General features: G+C 36.8%; 1 protein-coding gene across 10 annotated transcripts in view; it reads left to right on the forward strand.

Moving 5' to 3' along the window:
* The window catches only part of Sema1a (semaphorin 1a), a 699,485-nt gene that overhangs the window by 462,435 nt on the left and 216,732 nt on the right, over positions 1 to 20,318 (forward strand). For all 10 annotated transcript variants that reach the window (XM_090377935.1, XM_090377936.1, XM_090377934.1 and 7 more), the window contains one exon: positions 1,715 to 1,793. In XM_090377935.1, the coding sequence (XP_090234061.1) occupies positions 1,715 to 1,793 (79 nt within the window). The remainder of the gene's footprint in view (positions 1 to 1,714; positions 1,794 to 20,318) is intronic.

The raw sequence follows: 20,318 nt of genomic DNA on the forward strand, positions 1-20,318 counted from the left end.
GTAAAGGAATAAAAACTTTTCTGATAAGCCCTTGGATTGAAAGTGGCTTCTACCACATAAGAATAAAATCTCTTGCTGGGATAACTTCAGCAAGATATTTTAAGAGATATATAAAAATTTTTTAAGATCTTTAAGAGGTAATCTCCTCGTGTGACTAATTAGGTGGCTTAGCTTTGATCTTCAAAGTAAGCAAGCTGGCTCTCCTGTTTGGCCATGTTTAGGAACAAAATTGTACCACCTTGTTAGAGGTTGCTGGATAGGGTGAGAGCGAGTGCTTGAACCAGTGCTTCATTTCATGACTGGATGAACTGCCTATAAAAAGTTAAACTTGGACCTATAGGGAACAGAGACTTGTATGAATCCTCCCAGTCTTATTCCATACTGGACATAAGTGTGTGTATGAATCATAACTTCTGCAACAAATGGTTGTAGCATCTTTGTTATTGCCATAATGAAAGTTTTGTAGGGAAGAATTCAACCTGCTTCTTACAAAGTTAGTTCGTAAAGGAAACATGGGGTGTGATAGTTGCATTGATGGTAAGGTTAGAATGAGAGCATTTCTGTATGATCTCTGTCCAGGAGTAAAATTTTAGGTGTTTTTTGAAGCTCCTCGAGTTAAGTTTTGTTAGTCTTGGGCAGGGATGACTGGGTTTTATCTTGCTGATTCAGATGAACAGCACATAACATGTAATGGCAAGTCATTTGAATGGTTATGTAAGCAGCTTTGGTAGTGTGATGGCACAAAATGAAACAGCAAATCATGTGCTGCCATTGCAATTGGGTTTGAGTGCTACCTTTTATACCACTGCTATTTCTCATTTCTGAATGAACCTTGTTAGTACTCTACAGTGCAGTTTCTAATATAATAAAGTATATTTGTGGCCCATTAAAGGTTGAGAAATAAATTCATTGATAAGTATACTGGACCCATTGAGATCATATGTCAAATTGTTTGTAAGTATTCTTCTGGCTCACTTCATAATTTTAATAACAGATTAAATAATACAGCACTCCACCTAGATTTTTTGTAGGCAAAACATAATCGTGTTTATTGAAACAAGCTGCAAAAAAAAAAAAAGTTTAGTCCTTTGTTTACTCTGAAGAAATTAATTTAAATTTCTTTATACTAAATCTGTGTTGGCTACTGTCTGAAACATGATTGTCCAAGATATCAGTGGTATCTTGCATTGAATGTATATCATTGTTATTGCGTTCGTTTCTTACTTTATTGTGGCATTCAGCAAAGGGTGCTTGGAATTGTATTTTATGAAATGATTCCTATTCATCAGTGAGCATTTGGCTATTTGAATGCTATTAACTTGATTGGTTTTCTGAATTTTGCCTGTATATATTTGTTTCAGAGAGGAAACGTGGAATAATCATGGGGGGTGCTAATGTGGTGACTTGTGCTGGCTGATAAAGATTTTAATATTCAGTTTTCATTCAGCTCCAATATGTAAAAATTGTATTTAATCCAATCAGTTTAATATCAGTTGCATTTAAATTCTTGCTTTCTGAAGGAATGTTTTGTGGAAGGATAGTCCAGATATAAACTGGGCAGACGGTAGCCAGAGTTTGTCTTTATCAGATTTTGGTGGTGGTGTTTGGGTGGAGTGGAGGGAAGAATTCAGATGTTACAGTGAGAGTTATTAGACTTATATGTATAAAGGGTTGTTTCTGAAGAATAATTTCTTTTTTTGTTGTTTTACTTCAGAATCTACCAGTAACATTGTAAATGGAAGTTTTGGTGGAATTCAAACAAGTCTGATCTATGCTGTTTTCACTACTCCAGCGTAAGTTTGTACCAGTTTGTGGATTGATTTTTGTCATAAAGAGAATTAGCTTTAGTTAATAAGAAAAGTCTGCATGATATTTATAATTTTTTTATTATATACTTTAACAGAACTAATTGCTTTTTAATTTTGATTGCTGTATTTCACCATGTTACCCAACTGATTAGTATTAATGAGTATTGACAGAATAATTCAGGGAAGCAAGCTTGCGTGGTGTAAGCTAAAAATAGAAAGAACAGTCACCTGTCATCTTTACTAGCACATTTGTTACAAGTATTCATCCACTCTCTCCTTAGGTTTAAATAACCCTTCAACCTCTGTAGATAGGTAAGTAGGATTTCAATTCAAGAATCCATTCTGCAGTCACACTTCAATTTTAAATTTATGCATCATATGTATAACTTTAAAGATGCCCTGAGAAGCATTTAGTTTATTCCATGCTTTTTAGAATTAAACACCTCAATCAGGCATTTGTTCCAACTGCAATATACACAACCCATTTCTTATTAAGTGAGGTGATTCCATCTATAAAATAATCACCCCTCTTAATAAGGAAGTTTCTTTGTGCTGACTAAGCCTTTGTCCCTTAATGAATCTTGTTACTCTCCTCTGTTCCCTCTTCAGTAGACTGCATCTTTCCTAAAATAGGCTTTCCAAGTTTATATATATTATACAAACTTGGAGAGCTCATTTTCCTAAAATGAGTTTTGTTTCCACACCTGTATGCAGTACTAGATGTGGTGTATCCATTGCTTTAGGTAATGGAATAGTCCTCTGTCTTTAGTAGAAAAGTTCTGTATCATGACCTATGGGCTTTCCTAGCAGCCTGTTTGCACTGCTCAGAGAACTTTATATCAGGTATAATTACTCCATTATTTTTGATTGAGATTCTGGGCCTATTTCATACCCTTATGTCATTTTCCCTTCTAAGAAGTTTTCCTGCATAAGTTCTAAAACTCCAGTCACAAAAACCAGACCAAACCTTTGATAATGATGTAGAGGCATCTGAATCAACTAGTGTATAATCTCCCTACCTCTACTTTCCATCCTAGTGACTGGAAGGAGTTTGAGTAGTGTGTTGAGGCCATGTTTCTTTGTTAAGGAATGAGGTATATTCTTTCTTTGTGTACACTCCAGGCCTGGGTGCCAAGCAATTATTTGTGTGACCAAGTGTTTCACAGTGATCTTGATAAGCCTTTGAAAAAATGAATATTCTCTTTCATTATGAATATAGTCCAGTCTCTTTTATATCAATATCTGGATTATCTTTTTGCTATCCAAGAAGTAGACAAAGGCCCAGAGAGGAAAGTCACCTTTCTGTTTCTTTTCTCTTTTAGCACTAACTTAACTAATCTAGCCACTTTGTAACTGTGTGGCACTACTGCTTTCTTGTGCTGGCAAAACAGTTATGAATTGTTTTGCCATCATTGCATCACTAGGATAACTACCCACCCACCGAAGAAGGGCCAAATAGTCCTGAAACGGTGCCGTCTGGGTGGTGGTATCCATCTGAGAATAAGTAACAGTAGACTTCTACTTAGGTGAAGCGTTACTTATTCGAAGTAGTGCAATATCATGGCAACTCGTTGTGAAGGTATTCACAATATGAGATATAACTTAAAACAATGCCGTTTTACTAATATTCTGATTTATTCAGATATAGCTATGTATTTCTGATACACTTGCACTATATTTATACATAGTCCTGACTCTCCCATAGTTTGAGGCTTATGCCCTAAAAGCTTTAGAGTATAAATGACTCAATAAACTACTTAGGAATTAGTTTCAATCCTACACAGTGAGACTTCTTATTGACTCATCAAGGAGGATTTTCAAGGTGTATTGCTCCACAATGGAAATAGATATGGGGTAATTCTAGCTCACTCTGTGTATTTGAAAGAAACATGAGAACTTGAAGTTATTAATTATGAAGGGCATGGTTAGTTGTTTGGTTTGTGCTGACTTTAAAGTGATAAGCACATTACTTGGACAGCAGTCTGGTTATGTAAAAATGCCTTGCTTTTTGTGTGAAATGGGATAGTCAGGAAAGGGGTAATTATCAGAATATCAAGATCTGGCCAAAGAGGGACAGTTTGTTGCCTGAATCAAAGACCAGTTAGTTTAACTTCTGTTCCTGGTAAAATAATGGAGTCACTGGTTAAAGATGCATTGCAGGATTATCTAGATAAGACTGCAGCAATAATTCAGACACAGCATGGGTTTGTTAAGGGAAAGTCTTGTCTGACAAATCTGATAGGATATTATGATGTTACAAAGGAACTGGATGCAAAAAATAATTTTGATATCATATATTTGGATTTCAGGAAAGCTTTTGACACTGTTGTGCGTGGAAGACTATTGTACAAATTGGAGCAGAATGGTATTAAGGTTAAGTTGCTACAGTGGATAAAAGGATGGTTAAGTGGAAGAAGACAGAGGGTGGTAATCAATGGGTGCTGCTCTTCTTGGACTAATGTTATTAGTGGAGTCCCACAGGGTTTGGTGTTAGGTCCACTGTTGTTTTGTATATTTATCAGTGATATTGATGAAGGTATATCAGGCTTAATGTCGAAGTTTGCAGATGATACAAAAGTTGGCAGGGTTGTTAGTGACAGTAATGGCAGTGTGCTACTGCAACAGGATCTAGATAATTTGGGCAGATGGGCTAAGAAGTGGCAATTGAAGTTTAACCTTGACAAATGCAAAGTACTGCATATGGGTAGAAGTAACCCCAGAAAAGTGTACCAACTGTGTGGTACTATACTTAAGGTGGTAGAAAATGAAAAAGACCTGGGAGTAATTGTGCAGTCAGATATGAAGTTTTCTGAGCAATGCAGACAGGCTGCCAGGGCAGGTCACGGGGTTTTGTCAATGATATATAGGAATTTTGCTAGCAGGGAAAAGGAGGTGATTATCCCTCTGTATAAGGCAATGGTCAGGCCACGCCTTGAGTACTGCGTACAGGTCTGGAGGCCTCATTTTAGGAAGGATGTAGATTTACTTGAGTGTGTACAGAGAAGGGCAACAAGATTGGTGAGGGGAATGAAGGGATCCTCTTACCAAGAGAGGCTTAAGTTCTGCAAATTGCAGTGGCTGGAGACTAGGCACCTGTGCGGTGATCTGATTGAGGTATATAAGGCCTTGAATGGGTTGAGCACGCTGAATTCTGATGGGATCCTTCCACTTGTTCAGATTACGAACCTAAGGGGGCATAAATTCAAATTAAGAAAAGACAGATGTAGAAGAGATGTGCGGAAATTTGCCTTTAGCCAGCGGGTGGTTAATTGCTGGAAAAACTTCCATCTGTCGTTGTGAAAGTTGATAAGTTAAATAAATTTAAGGAGGAACTGGACAGGCATTTGGAGGGAATGGTGTGTGTTTTTTTTTTTTTTTTTTGGCTGATGCTGCATAAGCTCATACATTTGCTTTCTTGCATCACATGCTGCTACTACTACTACATAGTCATAAACCACTGGTAGGCCCCAAAACTGCCCTCTTTTCCCTGCACAAACTGGGTTTGATGAAAAGTTTGTGAAAGCTTCACCTCAGGAAGGTCCCTGCTTCAACTACGTTTTTACTAAATTCCCATTTATTACCAAAGAAACACTAAAACTAGGTATTTTTGGTTGACCTGAAATTTGCCAACTGATGACAGACGGAGATTTTGAGTCAATTATGAAGCTTCAGGTCTTTTGTTGAGAAGTTGTTAAGAAACAATAAGGATCCAGACTAAAAGAATATAGTTGAAAATATGTTGGCAAACTACTAAGAATCTGGTCTGCAACAGGAGTGTCAAGGTAAATTTTTTACCCTCCCTCATAGACTACACAAAAAATTTAGGAACTGTCAGTGAAGAACAGGATGAGAGGTTTTGACAGGACATTAAAGAAATGGAGATGAGGTACCATGGGAAATGCATTGTCAACATGATGGCTGACTATTGCTAGAAGCTGAAGAGGGACTATAAAGTAGAAGGATCTACAATAAAATCAAAAATTAAACTGACTCATTGTAGATAAGTTTTTAAAATGAGAGGAGTGTTTAGTGGACTTTTTACCACACTGCCCTTTTTGATATTTTTTCAAGATTTATTTAAATATAAAAGTGTGGCTTTCAATGCACAAATTCTGCCAAAATTAATAAAAATTTGAAAAATTATTCTTTCTTTTGTGTTTTGATGATGTGAATGAAACTAACAGAAGTCAGTTTTGAAATCAGCATTAGAAAATGATTGACACTGCTTTCTCTGAGAAAACATCAGTGAATTTTTTCATAATGCAGAGTAGTGTTGTCATCCATACATTTATGATAATAATAGCATAAATAAGTACTAATACAGAAAAAATAGAAAGCACCATCATCCTTTAGTATTAGTAGAGGCATATGATGCAAGAAAGCAAGCTTATGCAGTATCAGCCAAAAAAAAAAAAAAAACACCCACTCCCATTTCACCCCTCCATTTGTTCAAAATACCTGTCCAGCTGAACCTTAAATTTATTTAGGCTATCAACTTCCACAGCAAGGGATGGAAGTCTGTTCCCCCAACCAACTACCCGCTGGCTAAAGGTAAATTTCTCCACATCTATCCTACATCTATCTTTCCTCAATTTGAATTTATGCCCTCTCAGGTGATTATCCTGAGCAAGAGGAAGAATCCCATCACCATTGAACATGCTCAAACCATTCAAGGCTTTATACACCTCTCCAGTGCCTAGTCTCCAGACACTGTAATTTGCAAAACTTAAGCCTTTCTTCATAAGAGCAACATTTTGTTCCATTCACTAATCTTGTTGCCCTTCTCTGTACTCGTTCCAGCAGCTCTACATCCTTGAAATGAGGCCTCCAGATCTGTATACAGTACTCAAGGTATGGCCTGACCATTGTGTTATACAAGGGAATAATCACCTCCTTATCTCTGCTAGAAAAATTCCTGTATATCATTGACAAGACACAATGAGCTACTCTTGCAACCTGTCTGCACTGCTCAGAAAACTTCATATCTGCCTGCATAATTACCCCCCAGGTCCTTTTCATTCTCTACCACTGTCAGTGTAGTACCATAGAGTTGATACGTTGCTCTGGGGTTACTGTTTCCCATATATAGTACTTTACATTTGTCAATGTTAAACTTCATTTGTCACCTCTCAGTCCATCTGCTCAACCTTTCCAGATCCTGTTGCAGCACCATACTGTCAGTAGTGTCCTTAACAACCCTGTCAACCTTTGTATTGTGTTCATTTATAAATACAGAAAACAATGGACACAACACTGAACCCTGAAGGACTCCACTAATAACATTAGTCCATGATGAGCAGTGTCCATTGATTACCACTCTGTCTTCTTCCCCTCAACTATCCCTTTATCCATAGCAGCAATTTGCCTCAAATGCCACACTGCTCCAGTTTGTGCAGCAGTCCATGTGCAACAGTATCAAAAGCCTTTCTAAGATTCAAATACATAATATCAAAGTTATTCCCTGCATCCAGTTCTTTTGTGACTGCGTCATAGTATCCAATCAAATTAGTCAGGCAAGACTTTCCCTTAACGAAACCATGCTGTGTCCGAGTTATAACTGAAGTCTTGTCTAGATGTGATCCTGTAGTGCTTCTTTAACCAGTGCTTCCATTAATTTTCCTGGAACAGAAGTTAAACTCACAGGTCTATAATTACTTGTGTCAGCCTTTGATCCTCCTTTGTGAATTATGGTTACATTTGCACATCTCCCGTCTATGGGTACCTTCCCAGAGTCCAAAGAAGCTTTCATAATTATGGCTAAGGGTTTGCTGACTTTCTTTGCTGCCTCCTTTAATATAACTGGATAGATCACATCCACCCCAGGTGCCTTTTTTATGTTTATCCTTAACAATTTCTCCTCCACTCTCCCCTCAGTTATTACAAAATCACCTAGCTCACTGCTAGCGTTTACTTCACCTCTGGCATTCCCCTTCCTGAATAATTCCTCATGTGTGAATGTAGATGCAAAATACTAGTTTAGTTTGTTAGCCACATGAGCAGGATCACCAGTTGAACCATCAATATCCAGTGGACCAATCTGATTCATCCCTTTCCTTTTAGAGTTTACATAGGTAAAGAAGTCTTTTTTTCTTTGCATCCTTTGCCAAGGATTTCTCATTCTGCCTTTGCCTGCCTAATCTCCTTTGTGACTTGGTTACAGACCAGCTTATATCTATCATAGTCTTCCATGTCACCCATTAATTTATATGTATCCCATACATTTTTCTTCTCTGCCATATGTCACATTAGTTCATCTGACATCCATTTAGGCCTGAACCGTGAACAATATTTCTTAGTTGGTATGTAAAGCCTAGTAGCTTCCAAGATAAATTCTTTGAATGCTTGCCATTTTGAATTTGCTGTTGGTAACATCATCAGTTGGTCCCAATGTATAGAATTTAAATACTATCTCAGACCATCGTAGTCGCCTTTACAAAAGCAAAAACCTTTCCCTCTTCCCCTGATGTGGTAGTTACTGACTTCCTTTGCTGCCTCCTTTAATATAACTGGATAGATCCCATCCACCCCAGGTGCCTTTTTTTATGTTTATCCTTAATTTCTCCTCCACTTAATTTACCTCTTTGTGTAAATCCCACTTCAGCACACTGTGATCACTGCCACCTAGTGGTTCCTTTATCTGCAGATTCTTAATTTATGAAGAATCACTACTGATAATCAGATCAAGAGTATTACTTTTTATTACTATTAGCCATATGGTGCAAGGAAGCCTGAGGCTTATGTTGCACCAGCGGAAAAAAATTCCCAAGTTACCCTGAGAGAGAGAGAGAGAGAGAGAGAGAGAGAGAGAGAGAGAGAGAGAGAGAGAGAGAGAGAGAGAAACAAAAGGAGAAAGGAATTAGCAAGAAAGAGAAGAATGATGATATCCAGCTCAGGACCCTGTGTGTGCCAAGCCTATACTCACCAGATGTGAGTACTCCCTCTAGTTGCCTCCCAAACATGCTGATGTAGAAAAAAATCATCCAATAAATCCACAAAAGCCTTGCTAGTGTGTGAGTGACCAACCCACAAATTCCAGTCAATATCTGGGAAATTAAAATCCCCCATTATAAGACTGATTTACTGGCTCACTCTATTTCCCTGTACAGTTTCTTATTATACTCATCAGTGTCATTAGGCCTGTAGCACACTCCTGCTCTCAATTTTGATCTCTCAGTGCTTATGTCACACCAAACTGACTCGACACTGCACTGTCCAGCAATGTCGATTGGCTTCACTTCCTTGGAATTTGTTTCTTAACTAATAGCATAACCCTTCCTCCCTTTTTTATCCTTTCTGTACACATTGTACTCCCCAAATTCCAGTTCTGCATTCCTTATATCTGTGTGACACCACGTCTCTGATATCCCAACAATATCCGCCTTGGATGTTTTGAGCAATACCTCAAATTCGTCAAATTTATTTACCAAACTCCTAGCATTGGTGTACACGCAAGTATACATGCACCTGTTCCTATTCTTAGCTACCCTAACACAATCCATGTGTTTACTTGTACCGCAGTGACTCCCAGCAGTCTCTGAAATACCCTGCATCTTGTTTTCCAGGCAGCAGCTCATTCCCACTTTCACCTCTGCTAGTGGATATTGTTAATCTATTAGTCCTTGTATCCCCCCAAGCTAGCAGTTTTCTGACCCACCTAACACTGCCTCGATAGCATCAGCAAATATTCTTACACCCTTTCTATTTAAGTGTATCCCATCCATGTAGAAGCATTCTCTCCTGTTAACAAGTACAGACCGGGCTGAAAAAAATTCTACCCCTTGAGCCTTGCACTATCTTTCCAGGGCTGAATTGATTGACAAGGCTCTCATCATATACTCCCTCCTATCGTGTCTGGGCAGAATTGCAGATTCTTTCAAATTCAACCTTAATTCACGGCTTTTTTTCAATAGTGATCTGTACTTGTTAAGTAATTCGGCCGGTCTCCTACTCTTAATCCTGTAAGTATAATCAATGCAGAAGTTCTAGTCAAATTTCAACTGTCTACTAATTTCTTATGGTGAAAAGATTGTCAGCCATTAAATTTTCTTTACATATCATAATTTTAATGTTCTTAATATACATCACCCTAATGAATGTTCAGATATGGCACTTTGTTGAAATTATTTTCATGTGCCCTATCAGAATTCATCTCCAGTATTGTGATTTGATTGTTTTTCTTCTTCTAAAAAAAAGTTTCTTCTTTGCATGAATTTCTGAAACATTACGTTCGATAATTTTGTTACTCCAAAGGGATTTTTAAGTCTATTTGACATTAATTCACAAAATTCTTCAGTTATTTGAAGTATATTACATTAAAAAGAGAGATATTCAGCATTTTTTAAAAAAATAATTATTCTTTCTATAACTAGAATTTGAACACTTAACTATCTTAATACATAATATTTTTATCCTCATGATGTTTAACATAAATTGAATTACATTATTGTGCATTTCCCTCGTAGGACAACTTGTAAAAAATCATGGGAATATCTTAATCTTGAAAAAGCATACAACAAAGTACTTAGAAGCGGCCTCTTTCAATAATGAATAATGACATTTTACTGCATAATGCAAAAATAATTGGATGAATATTTGAGTTTAAGGTTACAGCATGTGGTGTTCCTCTTTGGGAAGACAAAGAACATGAAGGGCAGTGAACTTATTCTACATCAGCAAAAAAAAAAAAAAAAAAGTTTAAGTTAATAGCTTCCCAAAATTTTATATTTGTGTCGTTGTCTTACATGCTGATGAGAAAATATCTCCCTTGTTCGCTTTGCATATAAGAGCCTTAAACACCTGTCAGGTCACCAAAACACATAAAACATAGACAAAATACAAAACAGCCTGTTTTTTTTTTAAAGGGGAAAATTAGGTGACCTTGTTAGCTATTTTTACAGTCACTGATGAGTTGTATGCAGGAAACAATTTTGACACTGTTCACTTGTATTTCAGAAAAACATTTGACTGTCCCACGTGAGAGCTTACTATATAAGCTGGACCATGTCGGAATGCCAAGGAAAAATCGTTAAATTGGTTGCAGGCAAGAGGGTTGTGATTAATGGCTGTTCATCAGTTTGGACTAATGTAAGAAGTAGGCTTCAGCATTGATTGCCACTGGAACCACTGTTGTTGATTTTCTTAAATTAAGTCTCCAGATCCAAAAATCACATAGATTAAAAATCAAATTAAATCTTTCCATTGGTAAAAGGAGTTTGAAGCAGCTATTCATAAATGACATTGATGAAGGAATAGAGGGCATAATGTCAAGATCAGTAGAGTAATTAATGAATCAGTACTGTGCAGAGCTTTTTTTTTTTTCTAGGGTAACTTGGACTTCAGAGATGGTCAGAAAGGTGGCAATTATTATCATTAGTCATATGGTGCAAGGAAACCTGAGGCTTATGCTGCACCAGTCAAAAAAAATTCCCAAGTTACCCTGAGAGAGAGAGGCAGAGGCAGAAAGGAATTACCAAGAAAGAGAAGAATGATGATAGCCAGCTCAGGACCCTGGATATCATCATTCTTCTCTTTCTTGCTGATTCCTTTCTCTCTCTCTCTCTCTCTCTCTCTCTCTCTCTCTCTCTCTCTCTCTCTCTCTCTCAGGGTAACTATGCTTTTTTTTTTTTATTATCAAAATGCTGCAAGGTCTTACACTTGGGAATAGCATGACCAAAATAGCTTATACATTTGGTGGGACTGATCTAAAAATAGTAGAGGAAGAAAAATTGGAGTTAAGAGGTGTGAGCCCATGTAAGCAAGGATTTAGATATGTCTACATTACAGGGGAGTAGCTGAATCTGTGACACTAGGCAATACCAGGTGATATAGAACACTTAACACAACTGCTTTGCTTAATGAAATGTTGAAGTGATGAAAACCCTGTTTGATTTCCTGAGCTAAGCTTGTCTCCAGCTTGTCTCCTCTGTTATGCAGTATAAATGACATCCTTTTAAATTATGACAGGCTTCATCTTCATAATGATATCCAATATTCTCTATATTTCAGGAGAATTCTGCATTGAAAAGGTTTGTGTGCTGGATGCCTGGTAGTCTTCTAGGCCCAACCTTTTGATGGCAAGCTCAAAGGCATCTATTAATCTAGTTGACCTTTTTTAGATAACGATTATTTTATCTAAAAAAGATAAAATGATCTTTTTTAAATAAAATATTTCAGTTTAGCAAAAGATTTATCTTTAAAACAATAAAAACACACAGAACAATAATTAATAAAAAAAATATCTTCATTGAACAAACTAAGATAAATATTCATACAGTAGGGTGTTGAAGTTTGTAATCTAGCTTATGCAAATGACCCTGATTCATACTTAAGTTCATTACTTGTAGCTAAAGTTTGTCTGTTTTATGATGTCAGTGTCATAATCTACTGTTTCAGCATTTCAGTCAATTGAATATGTATTCCATACTTGAAAAGGGGGAAAAAAGCCCTGTTTATTCTCTAGCACAACCATTAGGTCAGACGAGTTTACAGCTATTCTTTTTGACAATGAATGCAATAGCTAATCACATTTAGCAGTCACCTAGGCTTCAACCATAGTCCATTAAAATGGGTGTGAATTACTGTGCTCTCTTATGCTAAACCTCTGTTGGGCATGGAATTATATTTTATGAATTAATAAGGACAAATTGGATCTTTAGCTTAAACACGTTCACCCCTACAGGTGAACCCTTTGAGGATAGGTTTGTTCTGACTGTACTTTATTTAAGATTTATGCACATTCAATGTACTGAAAGTTCATATATACATCTGCATGCATGGTTTCTAGAATTTTGCCTAGTTTTATCTTAGTTCAATATTGTTCTATAAAGGGAACCCCAACTTCTCCGAATTCTCATTTACACAAGTGGGAGTAGGGACCAGGAACCTAAACTTTGACTTGTTTGAGACTCCGCTTTGTATAGAAAGAAAGATGAGTACAAAAACTGTGGCTGCATATCATACACCAAACCACTTATATTGATTATATAATTAGAGACAGATGGCTGTCTGTAAGTAAAGAACAAGAATTTCATTTTATTTTCATATGAGAGCATACTACTTTGCAAAAATAAGTAAAAGCAAAATATGCTTTCACTCATAAAGCACGTAAGAGAAGAAGCTATTTGAAATATCTGGGGAAGCTTTTAAATGCTCTTGACACCCAAGTCTGAATAGCAGTGCTATTTTTGTAAACAAAACTTTGACTTAACATTCAGAATGAAAAGGTGCAAAGTCTGCAACAGTATTTTTCTTGAAGCAATTGTGATCAGTTCATGTCTCACAGACAATTCAAAGAGAAATGCAAGTCAGAAATATCCTAGCTAAGTTAATTTTTCTAATCATACTGTACTAGTAAATGACCAAATGGCTATATTTTAATACAAAGTGTATGTTTTTGCGAGTAAAGTTTAATTTCTAGTGAACAGCTTTTAATAAAAAAATTGTTTTCCTCCTATTTTTGACTTTTTTCTGTCTAAAAACAGTTTTTGCCTATTACAGTTGCCTAATATTCAGAAAAAGTCAAATTGGAAAAATTTAGAAAGTCCAAAATTGGAAGTTGTGGGTATTGGATCAGATGAAGTAATAAATCAATAGAGAAAATTTACCATCAGCAACTTATACTTGACAAACTAATGGTTAATGTTCCAATTTCGAACTGTCAGTAGCCATAAACACTGTGCAATCAGATCACCTTACAGGTGTTTAGTCCCCAGATGCTGCAATTTGCAAGACTTTCTTGGTAATAGCACCCCTTTGTTCTCGTCACTGGTTTTGGTGCCCTTTTCTCTACTTGTTACAGCAGTTCTATATCCTTCTAAAATAAGGCCTCCAGCCATGTATGCAGAATTCATGATGTGACCTGACCATTGCCTTCTACAATGGAATAATCACCTCCTTATCCATGCTAGCAAACTTTGTATTTCATTGACAGAACCATATGAGCTGTCTGCAGTGCTCAGAGAACTTCATATATGACTGTACAATTATCCCTAGGTCTTTCATTTTCCACTACACTGAATGTAGTACCACACAGTTGGTATGTTACTCTGGGGTTACTGCTACCCATATGTAGTACTTTGCTTTTGTCAATATTAAACTTAAATTACCATTTCTCTGCTCCTATGCCTAACTTTTCTAGATCCTGTTGCAGTAGCATCCCATAATTACTGTCATTAACCACCGTTCAAACTTGGACATGAAGTCTGATATGCCTTCATCAGTAACATTGATAAATGTAGAACATGACAATAGGCCCAACATTGAACCCGGAAACTAGACTAATAATATTAGTCCATGAAGAGACAAGTCCATAGATTGCCACTGTCTTCTCCCACTTAACCATCTGTTTATCCATAGCAGCAACTTGCTGTTAATGTCACACTGCTCTAATTTCTATAAATTCTTTTATGTGTGATAATATCAAAAGCTTTCCTAAAATCCAAGTATATGATATCAGAATTATTTTTTGCATCCAGTTTCTTTGTGATCACGTAGTATCCAATCAGATTGGCCACATAATATCTCCCCTTAAGAAATCCATTGTGTCTGAAGGATAACTGAAGCGTTGTCTAGATGATCCTGCATTACTTTTTTAACCAGTGAATCCATGATCAAAAAGGGTCTGTAATTACCCATGTCACTCTTTGTGAATTGGAGATACATTTGCACATCTTCAGTCTGTGTGGGCCTCTCGTGAATCCAAGGATGCTCTCATAATTATAACTAAGGGTTTGCTTACTTCTTTTGCTGCCTCCCTTGATGTAAGGGGATAAATCCTATCCACCCCCCCCCCAGTTGCCTTCCTTATTTTTAACTTCAATTTCTCTTCCACTCTTAATCAGTTATTACAAAATCATTTAGTTCCCTGTTAGAGTTTGATAAACTTCGGGCATCCACTTCCCTAAAGAATTCGTATCTTAATGTAGATGCAAAATACTCATTCAGTTTCTCAGCTACCTGAGCATGATTGTAAACATTCAGTCGAATCATTGATTTCAAGTGGGCTGATCTGATTCATCTCCTTCCTTCTAGTGTTTACATATGTAAAGAAGTGTTTGCTGTTTTTCTTTGCATCCTTTGCCAACGATTTCTTGTAATCTGGATTCGCTCACCTGATCTCCTTTGTGACTTAGTTACAGATGTTTAGTTACATCTTTAACTAAACCCAAATAAAATACTCCGTGATACTGCCACCTACTGGTTCTTTCATCTGCTGATTCTTAATGCATGAATAATCACTGCTGATATTCAAATCAAGATTATTACTCTCTCTTGTTGCCTATCTAATGTGCTGCTGTAGAAAAGAGATCCTTTAATCCACAAAAGTCTTGCTAGTATGAGTATTTGATAGACCAACCCACAAATCCCAGTGAATATCTGAAAGTTACATCCTCCATTATAAGACATTCTGATTCATTGGCCTACTCTATCTCTGTACAGTTGTTTATTCTGCTCATTAGGCCTATAACACACTTCCTTATTTTAGGAAGGATGTAGATTTGCTTGAGCATGTACAGAGAAGGGCAACAAGATTGGTGAGGGGATTGAAGGGATTCTCTTAGGAAGAGAGGCTTAAGTTCTGCAAATTGCAGTGGCTGGAGACTAGGCACCTGTGAAGTGATCTGATTGAAGTGTATAAGGCCTTGAATGGGTTGAGCACGCTGACTTCTGATGGGATTCTTCCACTTGTTCAGATTACAAACATAAGGGGGTCATAAATTCAAATTGCTGAAGACAGCTGTAGAATAGATGTGTGGAAATTTCCCTTTAGCCAGCTGGTGGTTAATTGTTGGAACAAACGTCCATGTGTTGTTGTGGAAGTCAATAGGTTAAATAAATTTTAGGAGGAACTGGACAAACATTTAGAGGGAACAGTTGTGTGAATTTTTTTTTTTTGGTGATGCTACATAGGCTCGTACACTTGCTTTCTTGCATCACATGCGACGATTGCTATTACTACTCTCAATTTTGCTTTTTCAGTACTTGTGTTACACCAGACTGACCCAACATTTCACTGGCCACCCATGTTGACTGGATGCACTCCTTTAGATTTTGTTTCAGAACTTAGAGCATAACCTTCCCCCCCTCAATCCTGTCTGTTCTTCCTGTACACATTGTACTCTCTGTATTCAAATTCTGCATCCTCTATATGAGTAACACCACATCTAATATCCCAACAATGTTTGCATTTGATGTCTTGAGCAGCACTTCAGATTCGTCAATTTTTTTTACTATCTAAGTATATACCTGTTTTTACCTTAACACAGCCCATGTATTTACTTGTTCCATGATGACTCCCCAGAAGTCCTTGAAATCCAGGGTACCTTGCTTTTCCAGGCTGCTGTTTGTTCTTAAAGTAGTGCAAGGATCACTTTCACCTCTGCCTGCAGCTATTGTTAATCTATTAGTCTGTGTATCTCCCAATCCAGTAGTTTTCTAACCCACCCAACGCTGCTTCAATAGTATCAGCAAATATTCTTGCACACTTTATATTTAAGTGTATCTCATCCCTGTAGAAACAATTTCTCCTGTTAACAAGCACAGACCATTCTAGGAAAAATTCTACCCCTTGAACCTTGCACAATCTCTCCATGGCTGAATTGATTGACACGGCTCTCATTCACTCCCTCCTGTTGTGTCTGGGAAGAATAGCAGACTCTTTCCAAATTCAATCCTGTACTTGTTAAGTCTGCAGGTCTCCTACTCTTAACCTCATTAGTACCAGTGTGTACAACAATATCACCTTTTATGCCCTTAAAAAAGATGTATCTGCTCCACAACGGCATCAACTTTTGCTCTTGCCAGATGTACTCTGGTCTTATTTTATATATCTTTTTTGTACAATATATTTCCTGTTTCCCTAATAGTCACCAACAACTGGCTGCTGTGGGAACAACACATTCTGCCTTGGGGGTTGTAGCTGTGTTGTGATTCCCTTTACCGTGCAAGCTCTGGCATCAATGTGGACAGCTGAGAGCTTGATAGGGGGCCCCCAATTTAAATCTTTAGAGGGCATACATCCTGTTTGTAAACCTTATCATAAAGTTCAAGACTAATATGCTCTAATTCTTTACATCATACAGACAAAAAAAGGCATCCTCCATTGGCAATATCAAGCCTGTTTTATATGAATGGTTACACGGAGCTATGGTGACTACCTTTAATAAAATGATTACAAGAATGAAATTTTTCTGAATATTAAATGTTCATAATGCAATTAAAATAAAACTAGGATAAATTTAGTTACAAAGCTTCATATGTGAAGTATATAACTAATCAAAGTGCAATAAAACTTAACTAATTCAGACCTTCTGTAAATCAGACTGCTTTATTTTATGCATTTTATTTTTGAAGAATGGAAATTTTTTTTATTTTCTTTTCAAAATGGGAATTAGCAAACTTTTTTCAGACTGGTTTTTCAATCACTTCATGAAAGAAGTAAAGCCATGCAACATGACAACCATGAAGCTGACATCATGGTTCCCGACCCCGCAAAAAGGCAAGGGTCCAAGCATCAGTAGGAAAGGTCTTGCTGACGGTGTTTTGGGATGAGAAAGGCGTAATAATGTCTGATTACCTGCCAAAAGGTAGAACAATTACAGGTGCCTATTATGCTAACTCTCCCACAAAATTACAGGAGAAAATTAAAGCGTGTAAGCAGGGCCGGCGGAAGTGGGGCCTGCATTGCAGGCAGGAGCCACTACAAGGTGGGTGCTGTTTCGAAGTGTTAGTATGTTTGGAGTGCCCACTTTGCAATGCAGGGTGACATCCAGCCTAGCGCCTGCCCTGTATGTGTAGGTGTTGCATGCTGTCCAAAGGTGTGAGAATGCTTCAAGACAATGCCCCAGTTCACACTTCTGAAATTGCAACAACACAAGCAGCCACTTGTGGATATGAAATGCTGCTCCACCCAGCCTACTCATCATCAGACTTCTTGTTTCCTTCCTTCAAATCATTTCTTCAGGGGACTCGCTTCCCTGATGACGAGACACTCGTTTCTGCAAATGAGTCATGGTTCAAGGACCAACCTCACCGCTGCTACAAAAACGGTATCTGTAGCTTCATCCATTGATGGAAAAAATGTGTAAATCTGCACGGTGACTATGTAGAGGAGGACTAAAACCTGTGCCAAGAATAAACAGGCTATCCCCTCGGCAGCTAGGTCAGGGCAATTCTTTATTGAATGACCCTCATAGATACAATTATTAGGCAGATTTTAACTTCTCTTTAATGGAGATCTAGTTCAGCATAGAAATAGGCTTAATTTGCCTTATTAGCCAAAAAACATAACAGCCATAACAGCGGGTCACAGAGTCTTATGAGCTGTAAACATTTGTATCAAAGGTGAGTTGAAGCTCTATTTTCCCCTTCATGATTCTGACAAGTGAGCAGAACAATAGAAAAAGATTAACATTATTAAAAATTAAACATAAGTGCCATTGGAAGCTGGACTGCATGTTATGAACTAGCAATTGCTATTTTCTTAATGATTTGGAATGAATCAGAGGGTGTCAAAATGCTTTGCATAACAGGGGCAAAAAGGATATTACTTTCGTGATTTTAAGAATGTGGATAGATGAAATAGGTCACCGTATGATATGGTGATGGGAAAAAAGTGTCAGCAGCACAAGGGGGAAACATCTATATGTGAAGTGGGGGAAGTATTGTTTTTTGGGGGGGAGACTGGACTAGAATGACTTTTTGTGGGGGGGTGATAAGTTCTCACTTGGAAAGCTTAGCTCATGTATTGTAATTCTTAATCTTTGTTAAACAGTATTTAATTACTTTTTTTTTTTTTTTTTTTTACACATAGTGAAAGCAAATCTGTTAAATTTAAAGCTGTACATAACTGCTGTTTTAGGAAGTTCCTTGCTTTATGACTGAGGTTTTAAAAATGTTTGCTATCATCTTATTCCTGGATCTATTTTAGGTTTGGGTGAAAATTATTAAATTGGATCAAAGGATTCTCTAATAGATCTGTTGCTGATAATTAAAATTGTTGGCAAGATATTATTAGTGTTGACAAAATTTGGCGTCAAGATACTGTTTACAACTGTCGCTATGTAAATGTCCACAAGGGATGCTGATACCTTTTTCACTCTGTAAGAAAACCCATGTGTCATGTGAAATTAATGAGAAAAGTATATTGGATGTATCTTTTGGTTTGCCATTTTTTTAATCTGACTATTTCTGTGCTCTTCATGCAGAAATAGTCAGATTAAGAAAAGGAGTACTATTCTGGAAATTTTCTTCATCTAAACATTACTTTGAGTCTTTGTTGAATGGTAACATATTTGACAACTGGTGACTTAAATCTGAGTATTTGCAATAGTTCTGTTTTTTTCTCATTTCCTTCTGCATCTGCTTAGACAGAAGAGAAAGAATGTTAAAACAAGTCAGTGTAATTCTGGTCAGCATTAAAGTTATCCCCATTCATTACCATTTTTATTACATAAAAATAAACAGTATGTGTTTATAACTCAGTGGTTAGCATATTTAATGTAGTGGTAGTAGTACTGAACTTTTTTATGCCTGGATGCTTTGGAATTCACAGGATATGCCATAATGAAACTTTAAAATATAAGGTGACAATGGAAGATACTTATGAAAAAATTGGCAATGACAAACAAGGAAAGCAAATCATACACAACAGAATTTTAGATGAACATTTAACTTATTGAATACAGTACTTTAAAGATATTTGTCTGCTCTTGAGTGCAGATATTTTCCAGTATTGCCTACATTTCTTCCTGGATTTGATCCTTTATTTTAACAATATTCCGTGGATGATTAATGCATCCTTTGATTTTACGATACCCAGATGGAAAATATTTGTGTAAATCTAAATCGGAGAATCTTGCAGGTAATGATAAACCATCTTGAGGATGGTTTGCACTAACTTCCTCAAAATATCTATCTACGCACTGACTGAATTTGCTGTTATTGAATGTTAATAATAATTTATTTATCACTATTTTATGTTACACTTTTTTGGGAGATAACAGCAAAAAGGGAGGGAGAACACATAAGCCAATGGCTTTTTAGGGGGTGTTACCTTAAAAAATAAGAATATACACATACAATTGAAAAATGTACGGTTCTGAAATTGTACAGGTAATGTTCAACAGGAAAGACATAAATAAATTAGTGTTTTGTACATTTCTTTACAGAAAACTTCAAAAAGTATTGCTACTTATAATATCATTGTAAACATTTTTATAATTAAATGAGGAGAGAAAAAAAAAAAAGATGAGATACACGCACAGAAATTTACAAACTATTTTTGCCAGCTGCTTCCTTCCTTTAACATTTATACATTATTTCCATGTTGGTGTTTTTAAAATCCACGAGTTGAGTGGAAGGTAATTTGAATCAGACATCCCTGGTGATGTGTTCGATTGGTAGTTTCTTGAATTGATTTAGTGAAGCGACATTTTTGATTTTTGCAGAAAGTTTGTTCCAGGTTTTAGCACCTCTGTATTTTATACTTTTCTGACCTATGGCTTTTCTGAA

Source organism: Mastigoproctus giganteus, chromosome 7 (genome assembly GCF_048544385.1).
Source record: "Mastigoproctus giganteus isolate SK-2022 chromosome 7, ASM4854438v1, whole genome shotgun sequence".
NCBI classification, from domain to species: Eukaryota; Metazoa; Arthropoda; class Arachnida; order Uropygi; family Thelyphonidae; genus Mastigoproctus; species Mastigoproctus giganteus.